Below are 13,025 nucleotides of genomic sequence, written 5' to 3' on the forward strand. Positions count from 1 at the left end.
TTAAAAACAAATTAATAATCAGTGGGATTGTACAGTTCTTGTAAAGCGGCATTAACTGGCCCCCCCCTCGAAAAATGTAAAGAGATAAAGTTAAAAGGACATAAAACCAAATAATCAGGTTAACATTCTTTCTGTACAAGCTGATAAAATTCAATATGTTTCTCTAATAATAAATAAAACTACTCTTTCCCATCACCAGACCAGAATGAGATTCAAGATTTAAGATATTCAGCAAAAATGGAAGTTAAAATGTGATAACAAACTAATACTAAGTTTGTACCTTTACCAGTGTCATGCAGCCTCTTTATTGAGCTGCAACCGTCTAAAAATGGTGCCAGGATCAATTTTAATAACTAATACAGGGGATTTTTTTAGGTATGGCAATGCGAAATGTTAAAGAGATCCCAAACCCACAGTAAATTCTCGGTTTCACTTTGCACTGTGCTGCTTTGTTCGCCAAACTTAACTCAATGTTTTGGTTTTCTAATCCACAACTCAGCCTCAGAAGTTAATCCTACACTGTAAACTGAATTAAAAGTAAATATGCACTTTTTTTCAGACTAATTTAACGCTTCTCTTTCAGAAATAATTAAAAGCAACTGTGTTCTGAAACAAAACATCAGTCAGATGATGCAATAGATGCAAATAAATGAGTTGAGCAAACGAAGGATAACGGTCCAAATCCCTTATCCTTCGATTCCTCAGCTCATCTATTTGCTCAACTCGCAGCTGCCATCTTCTGGTGATTTCAGTGAAAAGCTGTTTCATATTATGGTTCTTTATTGGTCTATAACCAGTCTCAAGATTAGACCGACACTCCTCCTTCCACACAGAAGTCTTATTTTTGGTTCATTCCTTGCGTTTAGCAGCACAAGAGCAAGACATTATCTTGACAAAGTTTTGGTAACCCATAAAAGAGCAACAGGAGAGTGAATACTGTAGGATCAGGGTATGTTCTAAAGAAAAAGAAAAAGCCATCCCTCTCTAGATGCCTTTCTCCTTGATGTGGTTATTTTCTGCTCTGAATTATCAACAGTTCTACTTTTTCCTATTTTCATATATTTTTTTGCAAATCATTTTCAAACAATTTCTTTTATAGTTTGAACTGACTTGGTATTGACTTGAATTTTGTCTAGTGTTTGAATTTACTGTCAGTTTTCTGAAAAGCACTTTGATCTACATGCCTGTAGGAAAGGTTTTATATGAGTAAAGTTTAAAGTACCTGTGGGGTCTCTTTAACCTCTTCATTAATGCATTTGTGTTTATTTATCCATGTTAGCTGGGTAATAAAGGCACTAACCTACAAATAGTTTTACAAACTCCATGATGGAAAAAAGTAACACAGGGAAAATGTATGAATACTCTTAAATAATAAACTTTCTTGAGCCATTGAGCATTTACATCATCCCAAGGAGGACAATGAAACCTGGCAATACTGTAAAAAAGGGTCTTTTACATTATACAGCTTAAAAAATTGCTGAAAAATGATCCCCAATGGCCAAACAAATGTCACATGACTGCTGTGACCATGTTGAGTATTTCTTTCACAAATCCGCTCTTATCTACCTGAGAATAACATGTTGTGTTTGAATATTTGTATTGAACTCAAAGCAGCAATACCATGAAAAAGGTAACAGTAACAGACTGACCTGTGCACAGACTCATCTTTCCCATGTTGTTGTCTGACAGCTTCACCCAATGAGACGCCGTCCTCGCCGCTTATAAATCTGAATTCAGAGAGAACCCTGTCCACAGCTGCCCTCTGCACACAGAAAATCACACACATAGGACAGCATGTCATTAAAGGGAGGGGTCAAATAAATCTAACACTGTACACCATCATTGAGATAAAGCTGCTAAAGACAGTATTTGTACCAGGCACGGCGCCAGGATTTCAGTTTTAGATGGGCCAGACCAATTGTGGGTGGGCCTTAAATAATAATAATAAAAAATCAAATCACTGTTTAACCTAATAAAAAATGACTGGCAAATATATTGTCATATTATCTTTGATAGATAATAAGAGATATTTTAATAGCTTGCTCTTTAAATATTTTGATGCATTGTGAAAAGTGTCGGTGCGGATCCGCGATCGCTCTCCTTGGTTCTGAGCAAAAAGAGCGCTTTGGAATCTCCATTACACACCTAACATGGCTTTAGCGCATCTCAGACCTGAGGCCTATAGTAAAAATGGTCAGGAATATTTCCCTAAAACATATTTAAGTTCTGCTCGTATAACATGAGGCTGAATATTTCACAACTGTGTTTAATTCTTTTAAATTAACAAAAGGCTTATATATCAACACTGCCCGACAGTTCAAACCATCGGGCACAGAGAACTTGGCCAACGTCATCCGTCACAACATGCTCCAAAAGAACAAAAGAAGATTTTATACAACATTCATTTCTGATTTTGGCTTACAGAGAGAAGATACATTAAAATGTATCTAGGCTACTACGAAATAATAACTAGGCCAACAATAGCGACCGCTAATTCACGCTCATCGGAAGATAACAGCCAAAAACGCATATTGGATCAAGCACAACATTATAAAAGTTTGCTTTGCTGCATTGCAAAAACAAGAAGCATTTCAGAAGCCACTATGGCTAACTTATCAGGCTAAAAACGAACTGGGTAGACAAAATGAAAAGCTCTTTTCCAAAACGCTATATCCACCTTGCATTTTCATAAATATATATATTTTTAGATTGATATTACCGGAAATACACAACTAAATAAAATTACTTTTTTTATGTTTTCAAAAATGGCTTTATAGCGTTTTGGAAAAGATCTCTTCAAATGACAATCATATTTTTGCACCAACAGGCAAGATTAGAATATTGCCAAACATGAAAATAGTCATGGGAAGAAGACAGCGCAGAATAGGCTTATCCATTCATTCAATTAGGCTCCGAAATTAGCCTACAGGAGCAGTCGACGGGGCTTGCTCTTGAAAATGTCAATGATTTCATCGAAGTCGAGAGTTACCGTAAGCTCTCTCTCAAATGTCAACAGACAGAGGGACATAAGGCGAGAAGTAAGCATGGTGCTCCTATTTGGCGTTTTAATCCGGTTGACACTGGAAAAGACGCGTTCAACTGTACAGGATGTCATTGGTAGTGTTATCAGAGCTTTTAAGAAAGCATGAATATTCGGAAAAACGTCCTCATTACATATGTCCATCACTTCAAGAAGACTTTTGAGAAGTTCTCCCCTTTTTTTCTTCCTCTCTATGAGTTGCACAAACACTGCGAGCTCCGACTCTGATATCGTTATGTGGAAGCGCTTCGCAGCATCATTGAGAGAGTTCGCTATAGTGGCCAAGGTGGTGTCATTTGTATCAAGGCCAGGGGACCTCAGGATTGCCGCAGATGCCATGAGGCCATAAGTGTCACTGTGGAATCGAGTGTTCAGTTCATTAAGTTGGCAGTCTATTAGGGCGTTGGAAATGTTGCGCAGGTCACTGTCACTCCTCACCCTTGTAGATTTCCCCAACGTGCATGTGACAAAACTTCCCTCAAATCGGCCTGGGAGCTTTCTTGAGCGGGACGGCAAACTGGGTACATCCCAATTCTCGACACCATGATCCTCCATCATCTTATTTGTTGTTTCCAGCATCTGTAAGAACGCACAGTCACCGGAGCGAATGTCTGTCAGTTCTTGTTTGAGGTTCTCGATCAAATCAACCGTGTCTGTCACTGATGTGGAGATAGACTGGAGGCTTTTAGACGTGAAGTCTGATTTACTGAACAACTGTTTGAAAAATACAAGGAGGAATATGAACTTTTTTGTTCTGATCTGCTGAAGGAGTGACTGTGCCTCAATCTCACTCTGCCCCCCCTCTTCTGCGTACTGTGCCAGAACCTCCACGATAACATCATACAAAATGAAAACTTTTGTCACTGCAGCAGATCTTGAATCCCACCTAGTGTCACACCCTCGCTCCAATTCCAGTGACCTCTGATCGGGCCGCATCTCTCTTTGCGCGTTGAGGAAGCGGGCATGACGTTCGCTGCCGCACATGAAGGTGTGCAAGGTGTTGAGAGAGTCGAAAAAGGTTGAGGCATCCAGCGATGTCCGGGCCACAGATGACAGGACGAGGTTTAACCTATGGGAGTGACAGTGCACGTAGACGGCGTTTTGAAACGTGCCCCTAAGGATGGCTTGGACACCCCCCTTATGCCCAGACATTACCGATGCACCATCAAACCCAAAACCAACGCAAAGGCTAGGATCTAGTTCAAAAGGTGCGACAACTTCCAATATTTTCTGTGCTATCGCATCAGCAGTCATGTTGTCTGTGGCTACCAGGCCAACAGCGCGTTCTCGCACAGTCCCCATGTGTACATACCGTAAGCAAACGGCCACCAGCTGCTTTTTAGATACATCCTTACACTCGTCTGCTAAAATAGCATAGAAAGATCCCTCATGCAGTTCACGTTTAATCCGTCGCAAGAGGAGAGTGCACGAAGCATCCAACAGGTCATTCTGGATTTCGTGACTGAGCATCTTTGCATTGCTAGGGATCGCATCTAGTCGCTCTTGAATTGCTTTGTCATGTCTGCAGACAAGTCTATAAAATTCCAGGAAATTACCTGCGTTCTTTACCTCATCATTCTCCCGGTTGCCACGCAGGGGTAGCCTACTTCTTGTTTGGCACAAGTGATGAGAACGTCCAGGATGACTTTGATGTGCTGGCGATTCCTTTCTATGATTTCACCCTGTCTGCCATCTGTGTTGTTGAGTTGATGGATGACAGAGCCACGCTCAGACATTGATAGCCTGTAATTGTTCAACTTATCCAGTGCAAACTTGTGCGATTTGCTATTTTGGTGCTTGAAACAAGCGTGATTGAGGTGCTTCCAGTCGCGGTATCCAGTCTGGCTAAACTTCTCCTCCCTGCCCCGCTCACCAAAGTGCCGGCACATCTTACAGAAGACTGCATCCTTCCTAATGCTGTACTCGAGAAAATTGTATCTGCTATACCAGTTTGTGGAGAAACTCCTTGCTTTGTCACCTATCACTGTGACCGGATACTTAAGCACTGGTTGAGTTGCTGGCTCATCCACAGAAGACAGATCCACAGTGCTATCATCATCCACTCGCGAGGAGGCAGCAGGAGCAGAGGCACTAGCACCAGCGCTGGTCGCACTAGCCACATTAGCATCCTGGGGTGGCACAGAGGAAGATGTGCTCGCAGGTGTTGTGGATCTCAGCTCTCCCTCATCTCCTGGTTGCAGTGATGACTCCGATACAGTCCGTGTACGTTTAAGGTATCTAAACAATGACTGCTGCGACATTGTTCTAAAATGGAAATTATTCTCACACTTGGAGCTAGCCTAGTATTACAGCCAACCAACAAGCTACGATCCCAAACTTAGCCTAACTGTCTTCTGAACTTGCGCAGAAACATCAATGTGACCAGCTTTTTAATATTAAAACAAAACAAAACAAAAAAACATTTAGACTATTTTCGCACAAATTATTACATTATTTGTCGATTTTTAATAATTATTCACAACATTAAAAAAAAATTATTTTTTGGAAGAAAAGTTTTGGGTGGGCCAGTTGAAAAGTGGGCGGGCCTAGGCCCATCAGGCCCACCCATAACGCCGTGCCTGATTTGTACCATCTGAGCCTTGAGATCAAAACACAATGGCAGACATTTCTTATTAAAGCTGCAGTCGGCAAGTTTTTCAAAATTCCGAGTCTAAAGTCGAACTGACACAACTTTCAGGTCCCTCCCCCAACCTCTAACAAGCTCCGAATCGCCCCCCAAACCCCTCCCCCTCTGTGGACGAGGTTGTGCACGTGAGTTCACACCAGTGTGAGCGCACACAAGCTGGGGGCAGTTTCACGCTCAGCAGCGTGTGCACAAGCTGTGATTGAGAGGTAGGATTCCTCCACCCTAACTTGATTGGTTAAAAACAGCCGGGAGCGCTCGGTTTTTGTAAGCATGATTACAGGCTTCAGAGGGAGCTACAGATTTCGTTATTTTTCCTAAACAGCCTATTTAATATTCTACTTCCAGAATCCCATGACAGTTCAAGTTAATGTGACTAAAAAAAAGTTGGCGACTTGCGCTTTAATATGTAAACCTTCTAAGTCAAATATTGACTTGTTTTCCTTCAAGCGGTCTAAAAATGAGGGCAGCAAACAAAATATAAAATGAGACAATGAAGTTAACCATCACCAGGAATTCTAACACTGAATTCTACCACCCGGGTCTCCCGCGTGGCAGGCGAGAATTCTACCACTGAACCACCAATGCTTGCAAGAAATGCTATTTTCCAACTTTTTTTTTTTGGCATTTATTCCATCCTTTCCCCATATTATTTTAGGGGAGGAGCTTACATAAATGTTTCGAAAACAAAAAGTTCAAAATATTTATTTTCTTGTCTTTTGAATAGTCTACAGACTACTGCTGCTCCATTATCTACGAACCCAGTATCACATGAAAGACTGTGGGATAACTCAAACTCCATCCTCACATCCATTACCTCTTTGAGGTTCGTGACACATAAGTACGTTAAAGTACAGTTGCATTGGCCGGAAATCAGACCCGGGTCTCCCGCGTGGCAGGCGAGAATTCTACCACTGAACCACCAATGCTTACAATATATGCTATTTTCCAACTTTTTTTTTTGGCATCCTGTCCCCATATTATTTTAGGGGAGGAGCTTACATAAATGTTTCGAAAACAAAAAGTTCAAGATATTTCTTTTGAATAGTCTACAGACTACTGCGCTCCATTATCTACGAACCCAGTATCACATGAAAGACTGTGGGATAACTCAAACTCCATCCTCACATACATTACCTCTTTGAGGTTAGTGAGACATAAGTATGTTAAAGTACAGTTGCATTGGCCGGGAATCGGACCCCGGTCTCCCGCGTGGCAGGCGAGCATTCTACCACTGAACCACCAATGCTTGCAAGATATGCTATTTTCCAACTTTTTTTTTTTTTTGCATCTATTCCATTCTTTCCCCATATTATTTTAGGGGAGGAGCTTACATAAATGTTTCGAAAACAAAAAGTTCAAAATATTTCTTTTCTTGTCTTTTGAATATTCTCCAGACAACTGCTGCTCCATTATCTAAGAACCCAGTATCACATGAAAGACTGTGGGATAACTCAAACTCCATCCTCACATCCATTACCTCTTTGAGGTTTGTGACACATAAGTACGTTAAAGCACAGTTGCATTGGCCTGGAACCGGAATCGGACCCGGGTCTCCCGCGTGGCAGGCGAGAATTCTACCACTGAACCACCAATGCTTACAAGATAAACTATTTTCCAACTTTTTTTTGGCATCTATTCCATGCTTTCCACATATTATTTTAGGGGAGGTTCTTTCATAAATGTTTCGAAAACAAAAAGTTCAAAATATTTATTTTCTTGTCTTTTGAATTGTCTACAGACTACTGCTGCTCCATTATCTACGAACCCAGTATCACATGAAAGACTGTGGGATAACTCAAACTCGATCCTCACATCCATTACCTCTTTGAGGTTAGTGAGACATTAGTATGTTAAAGTACAGTTGCATTGGCCGGGAATCAGACCCGGGTCTCCCGCGTGGCAGGCGAGAATTCTACCACTGAACCACCAATGCTTACAACATATATGCTATTTTCCAACTTTCTTTTTGGCATCCTTTCCCCATATTATTTTAGGGGAGGAGGTTACATAAATGTTTCGAAAACAAAAAGTTCAAGATATTTCTTTTCTTTTGAATTGTCTACAGACTACTGCTGCTCCATTATCTACGAACCCAGTATCACATGAAAGACTGTGGGATAACTCAAAGTCCATCCTCACATCCATTACCTCTTTGAGGTTCGTGACACATAAGTATGTTAAAGTACAGTTGCATTGGCCGGGAATCGGACCCGGGTCTCCCGCGTGGCAGGCGAGAATTCTACCACTGAACCACCAATGCTTACAAGATATGCTATTTTCCAACTTTTTTTTTTGGCATCCTTTCCCCATATTATTTTAGGGGAGGAGCTTACATAAATGTTTCGAAAACAAAAAGTTCAAGATATTTCTTTTCTTTTGAATAGTCTACAGACTACTGCTGCTCCATTATCTAAGAACCCAGTATCACATGAAAGACTGTGGGATAACTCAAACTCCATCCTCACATCCGTTACCTCTTTGAGGTTAGTGAGACATAAGTATGTTACAGTACAGTTGCATTGGCCGGGAATCGGACCCGGGTCTCCCGCGTGGCAGGCGAGCATTCTACCACTGAACCACCAATGCTTACAAGATATGCTATTTTCCAACTTTTTTTTTTTGGCATCCTTTCCCCATATTATTTTAGGGGAGGAGGTTACATAAATGTTTCGAAAACAAAAAGTTCAAAATATTTCTTTTCTTGTCTTTTGAATATTCTCCAGACAACTGCTGCTCCATTATCTAAGAACCCAGTATCACATGAAAGACTGTGGGATAACTCAAACTCCATCCTCACATCCATTACCTCTTTGAGGTTTGTGACACATAAGTACGTTAAAGCACAGTTGCATTGGCCTGGAACTGGAATCGGACCCGGGTCTCCCGCGTGGCAGGCGAGAATTCTACCACTGAACCACCAATGCTTACAAGATAAACTATTTTCCAACTTTTTTTTGGCATCTATTCCATCCTTTCCACATATTATTTTAGGGGAGGAGCTTACATAAATGTTTCAAAAACAAAAAGTTCAAAATATTTCTTTTCTTGTCTTTTGAATATTCTCCAGACAACTGCTGCTCCATTATCTAAGAACCCAGTATCACATGAAAGACTGTGGGATAACTCAAACTCCATCCTCACATCCATTACCTCTTTGAGGTTAGTGAGACATTAGTATGTTAAAGTACAGTTGCATTGGCCGGGAATCGGACCCGGGTCTCCCGCGTGGCAGGCGAGAATTCTACCACTGAACCACCAATGCTTACAAGATATGCTATTTTCCAACTTTTTTTTTTGGCATCCTTTCCCCATATTATTTTAGGGGAGGAGCTTACATAAATGTTTCGAAAACAAAAAGTTCAAGATATTTCTTTTCTTTTGAATAGTCTACAGACTACTGCTGCTCCATTATCTAAGAACCCAGTATCACATGAAAGACTGTGGGATAACTCAAAGTCCATCTTCACATCCATTACCTCTTTGAGGTTCGTGACACATAAGTACGTTAAAGTACAGTTGCATTGGCCGGGAATCGGACCCGGGTCTCCCGCGTGGCAGGCGAGAATTCTACCACTGAACCACCAATGCTTACAACATATATGCTATTTTCCAAATTTTTTTTTGGCATCCTTTCCCCATATTATTTTAGGGGAGGAGCTTACATAAATGTTTCGAAAACAAAAAGTTCAAGATATTTCTTTTGAATAGTCTACAGACTACTGCGCTCCATTATCTACGAACCCAGTATCACATGAAAGACTGTGGGATAACTCAAACTCGATCCTCACATACATTACCTCTTTGAGGTTAGTGAGACATAAGTATGTTACAGTACAGTTGCATTGGCCGGGAATCGGACCCGGGTCTCCCGCGTGGCAGGCGAGCATTCTACCACTGAACCACTAATGCTTACAAGATATGCTATTTTCCAACTTTTTTTTTTTGGCATCCTTTCCCCATATTATTTTAGGGGAGGAGGTTACATAAATGTTTCGAAAACAAAAAGTTCAAAATATTTGTTTTCTTGTCTTTTGAATAGTCTCCAGACAACTGCTGCTCCATTATCTAAGAACCCAGTATCACATGAAAGACTGTGGGATAACTCAAACTAGATCTTCACATCCATTACCTCTTTGAGGTTTGTGACACATAAGTACGTTAAAGCACAGTTGCATTGGCCTGGAACCGGAATCGGACCCGGGTCTCCCGCGTGGCAGGCGAGAATTCTACCACTGAACCACCAATGCTTACAAGATAAACTATTTTCCAACTTTTTTTTGGCATCTATTCCATCCTTTCCACATATTATTTTAGGGGAGGTTCTTTCATAAATGTTTCGAAAACAAAAAGTTCAAAATATTTATTTTCTTGTCTTTTGAATTGTCTACAGACTACTGCTGCTCCATTATCTACAAACCCAGTATCACATGAAAGACTGTGGGATAACTCAAACTCCATCCTCACATCCATTACCTCTTTGAGGTTCGTGACACATAAGTATGTTAAAGTACAGTTGCATTGGCCGGGAATCGGACCCGGGTCTCCCGCGTGGCAGGCGAGAATTCTACCACTGAACCACCAATGCTTACAAGATATGCTATTTTCCAAATTTTTTTTTGGCATCCTTTCCCCATATTATTTTAGGGGAGGAGCTTACATAAATGTTTCGAAAACAAAAAGTTCAAGATATTTCTTTTGAATAGTCTACAGACTACTGCGCTCCATTATCTACGAACCCAGTATCACATGAAAGACTGTGGGATAACTCAAACTCCATCCTCACATACATTACCTCTTTGAGGTTAGTGAGACATAAGTATGTTAAAGTACAGTTGCATTGGCCGGGAATCGGACCCGGGTCTCCCGCGTGGCAGGCGAGCATTCTACCACTGAACCACCAATGCTTGCAAGATATGCTATTTTCCAACTTTTTTTTTTTTTTGCATCTATTCCATTCTTTCCCCATATTATTTTAGGGGAGGAGCTTACATAAATGTTTCAAAAACAAAAAGTTCAAAATATTTCTTTTCTTGTCTTTTGAATATTCTCCAGACAACTGCTGCTCCATTATCTAAGAACCCAGTATCACATGAAAGACTGTGGGATAACTCAAACTCCATCCTCACATACATTACCTCTTTGAGGTTTGTGACACATAAGTACGTTAAAGCACAGTTGCATTGGCCTGGAACCGGAATCGGACCCGGGTCTCCCGCGTGGCAGGCGAGAATTCTACCACTGAACCACCAATGCTTACAAGATAAACTATTTTCCAACTTTTTTTTGGCATCTATTCCATGCTTTCCACATATTATTTTAGGGGAGGTTCTTTCATAAATGTTTCGAAAACAAAAAGTTCAAAATATTTATTTTCTTGTCTTTTGAATTGTCTACAGACTACTGCTGCTCCATTATCTACGAACCCAGTATCACATGAAAGACTGTGGGATAACTCAAACTCGATCCTCACATCCATTACCTCTTTGAGGTTAGTGAGACATTAGTATGTTAAAGTACAGTTGCATTGGCCGGGAATCAGACCCGGGTCTCCCGCGTGGCAGGCGAGAATTCTACCACTGAACCACCAATGCTTACAACATATATGCTATTTTCCAACTTTCTTTTTGGCATCCTTTCCCCATATTATTTTAGGGGAGGAGGTTACATAAATGTTTCGAAAACAAAAAGTTCAAGATATTTCTTTTCTTTTGAATTGTCTACAGACTACTGCTGCTCCATTATCTACGAACCCAGTATCACATGAAAGACTGTGGGATAACTCAAAGTCCATCCTCACATCCATTACCTCTTTGAGGTTCGTGACACATAAGTATGTTAAAGTACAGTTGCATTGGCCGGGAATCGGACCCGGGTCTCCCGCGTGGCAGGCGAGAATTCTACCACTGAACCACCAATGCTTACAAGATATGCTATTTTCCAACTTTTTTTTTTGGCATCCTTTCCCCATATTATTTTAGGGGAGGAGCTTACATAAATGTTTCGAAAACAAAAAGTTCAAGATATTTCTTTTCTTTTGAATAGTCTACAGACTACTGCTGCTCCATTATCTAAGAACCCAGTATCACATGAAAGACTGTGGGATAACTCAAAGTCCATCTTCACATCCATTACCTCTTTGAGGTTCGTGACACATAAGTACGTTAAAGTACAGTTGCATTGGCCGGGAATCGGACCCGGGTCTCCCGCGTGGCAGGCGAGAATTCTACCACTGAACCACCAATGCTTACAAGATATGCTATTTTCCAACTTTTTTTTTTTGGCATCCTTTCCCCATATTATTTTAGGGGAGGAGGTTACATAAATGTTTCGAAAACAAAAAGTTCAAAATATTTCTTTTCTTGTCTTTTGAATATTCTCCAGACAACTGCTGCTCCATTATCTAAGAACCCAGTATCACATGAAAGACTGTGGGATAACTCAAACTCCATCCTCACATCCATTACCTCTTTGAGGTTTGTGACACATAAGTACGTTAAAGCACAGTTGCATTGGCCTGGAACTGGAATCGGACCCGGGTCTCCCGCGTGGCAGGCGAGAATTCTACCACTGAACCACCAATGCTTACAAGATAAACTATTTTCCAACTTTTTTTTGGCATCTATTCCATCCTTTCCACATATTATTTTAGGGGAGGAGCTTACATAAATGTTTCAAAAACAAAAAGTTCAAAATATTTCTTTTCTTGTCTTTTGAATATTCTCCAGACAACTGCTGCTCCATTATCTAAGAACCCAGTATCACATGAAAGACTGTGGGATAACTCAAACTCCATCCTCACATCCATTACCTCTTTGAGGTTTGTGACACATAAGTACGTTAAAGCACTGTTGCATTGGCCTGGAACCGGAATCGGACCCGGGTCTCCCGCGTGGCAGGCGAGAATTCTACCACTGAACCACCAATGCTTACAAGATAAACTATTTTCCAACTTTTTTTTGGCATCTATTCCATCCTTTCCACATATTATTTTAGGGGAGGTTCTTTCATAAATGTTTCGAAAACAAAAAGTTCAAAATATTTATTTTCTTGTCTTTTGAATTGTCTACAGACTACTGCTGCTCCATTATCTACGAACCCAGTATCACATGAAAGACTGTGGGATAACTCAAACTCGATCCTCACATCCATTACCTCTTTGAGGTTAGTGAGACATTAGTATGTTAAAGTACAGTTGCATTGGCCGGGAATCAGACCCGGGTCTCCCGCGTGGCAGGCGAGAATTCTACCACTGAACCACCAATGCTTACAACATATATGCTATTTTCCAACTTTCTTTTTGGCATCCTTTCCCCATATTATTTTAGGGGAGGAGGTTAC

The 13,025-nt window shown here is 40.8% G+C and overlaps 1 protein-coding gene and 13 non-coding genes across 14 annotated transcripts in view; all 14 read right to left on the minus strand.

Moving 5' to 3' along the window:
• The window catches only part of ldhd (lactate dehydrogenase D), a 79,102-nt gene that overhangs the window by 12,784 nt on the left and 53,293 nt on the right, over window positions 1-13,025 (minus strand). The window contains exon 2 of the mRNA XM_075470580.1: window positions 1,650-1,762. Coding sequence (XP_075326695.1) covers window positions 1,650-1,762 — 113 coding nt within the window. The remainder of the gene's footprint in view (window positions 1-1,649; window positions 1,763-13,025) is intronic.
• On the minus strand, window positions 6,863-6,933 carry trnag-gcc (transfer RNA glycine (anticodon GCC)). Its single transcript has one exon. It is a non-coding gene; the product is annotated as a tRNA-Gly (tRNA).
• On the minus strand, window positions 7,550-7,620 carry trnag-gcc (transfer RNA glycine (anticodon GCC)). Its single transcript has one exon. It is a non-coding gene; the product is annotated as a tRNA-Gly (tRNA).
• On the minus strand, window positions 7,877-7,947 carry trnag-gcc (transfer RNA glycine (anticodon GCC)). The gene has a single exon. It is a non-coding gene; the product is annotated as a tRNA-Gly (tRNA).
• trnag-gcc (transfer RNA glycine (anticodon GCC)) lies at window positions 8,203-8,273 on the minus strand. The gene has a single exon. It is a non-coding gene; the product is annotated as a tRNA-Gly (tRNA).
• trnag-gcc (transfer RNA glycine (anticodon GCC)) lies at window positions 8,879-8,949 on the minus strand. The gene has a single exon. It is a non-coding gene; the product is annotated as a tRNA-Gly (tRNA).
• Window positions 9,205-9,275, minus strand: trnag-gcc (transfer RNA glycine (anticodon GCC)). Its single transcript has one exon. It is a non-coding gene; the product is annotated as a tRNA-Gly (tRNA).
• trnag-gcc (transfer RNA glycine (anticodon GCC)) lies at window positions 9,526-9,596 on the minus strand. Its single transcript has one exon. It is a non-coding gene; the product is annotated as a tRNA-Gly (tRNA).
• trnag-gcc (transfer RNA glycine (anticodon GCC)) lies at window positions 10,202-10,272 on the minus strand. Its single transcript has one exon. It is a non-coding gene; the product is annotated as a tRNA-Gly (tRNA).
• trnag-gcc (transfer RNA glycine (anticodon GCC)) lies at window positions 10,521-10,591 on the minus strand. Its single transcript has one exon. It is a non-coding gene; the product is annotated as a tRNA-Gly (tRNA).
• trnag-gcc (transfer RNA glycine (anticodon GCC)) lies at window positions 11,208-11,278 on the minus strand. Its single transcript has one exon. It is a non-coding gene; the product is annotated as a tRNA-Gly (tRNA).
• On the minus strand, window positions 11,535-11,605 carry trnag-gcc (transfer RNA glycine (anticodon GCC)). Its single transcript has one exon. It is a non-coding gene; the product is annotated as a tRNA-Gly (tRNA).
• On the minus strand, window positions 11,861-11,931 carry trnag-gcc (transfer RNA glycine (anticodon GCC)). Its single transcript has one exon. It is a non-coding gene; the product is annotated as a tRNA-Gly (tRNA).
• trnag-gcc (transfer RNA glycine (anticodon GCC)) lies at window positions 12,881-12,951 on the minus strand. Its single transcript has one exon. It is a non-coding gene; the product is annotated as a tRNA-Gly (tRNA).

Source organism: Odontesthes bonariensis, chromosome 7 (genome assembly GCF_027942865.1).
Source record: "Odontesthes bonariensis isolate fOdoBon6 chromosome 7, fOdoBon6.hap1, whole genome shotgun sequence".
NCBI lineage: Eukaryota > Metazoa > Chordata > Actinopteri > Atheriniformes > Atherinopsidae > Odontesthes > Odontesthes bonariensis.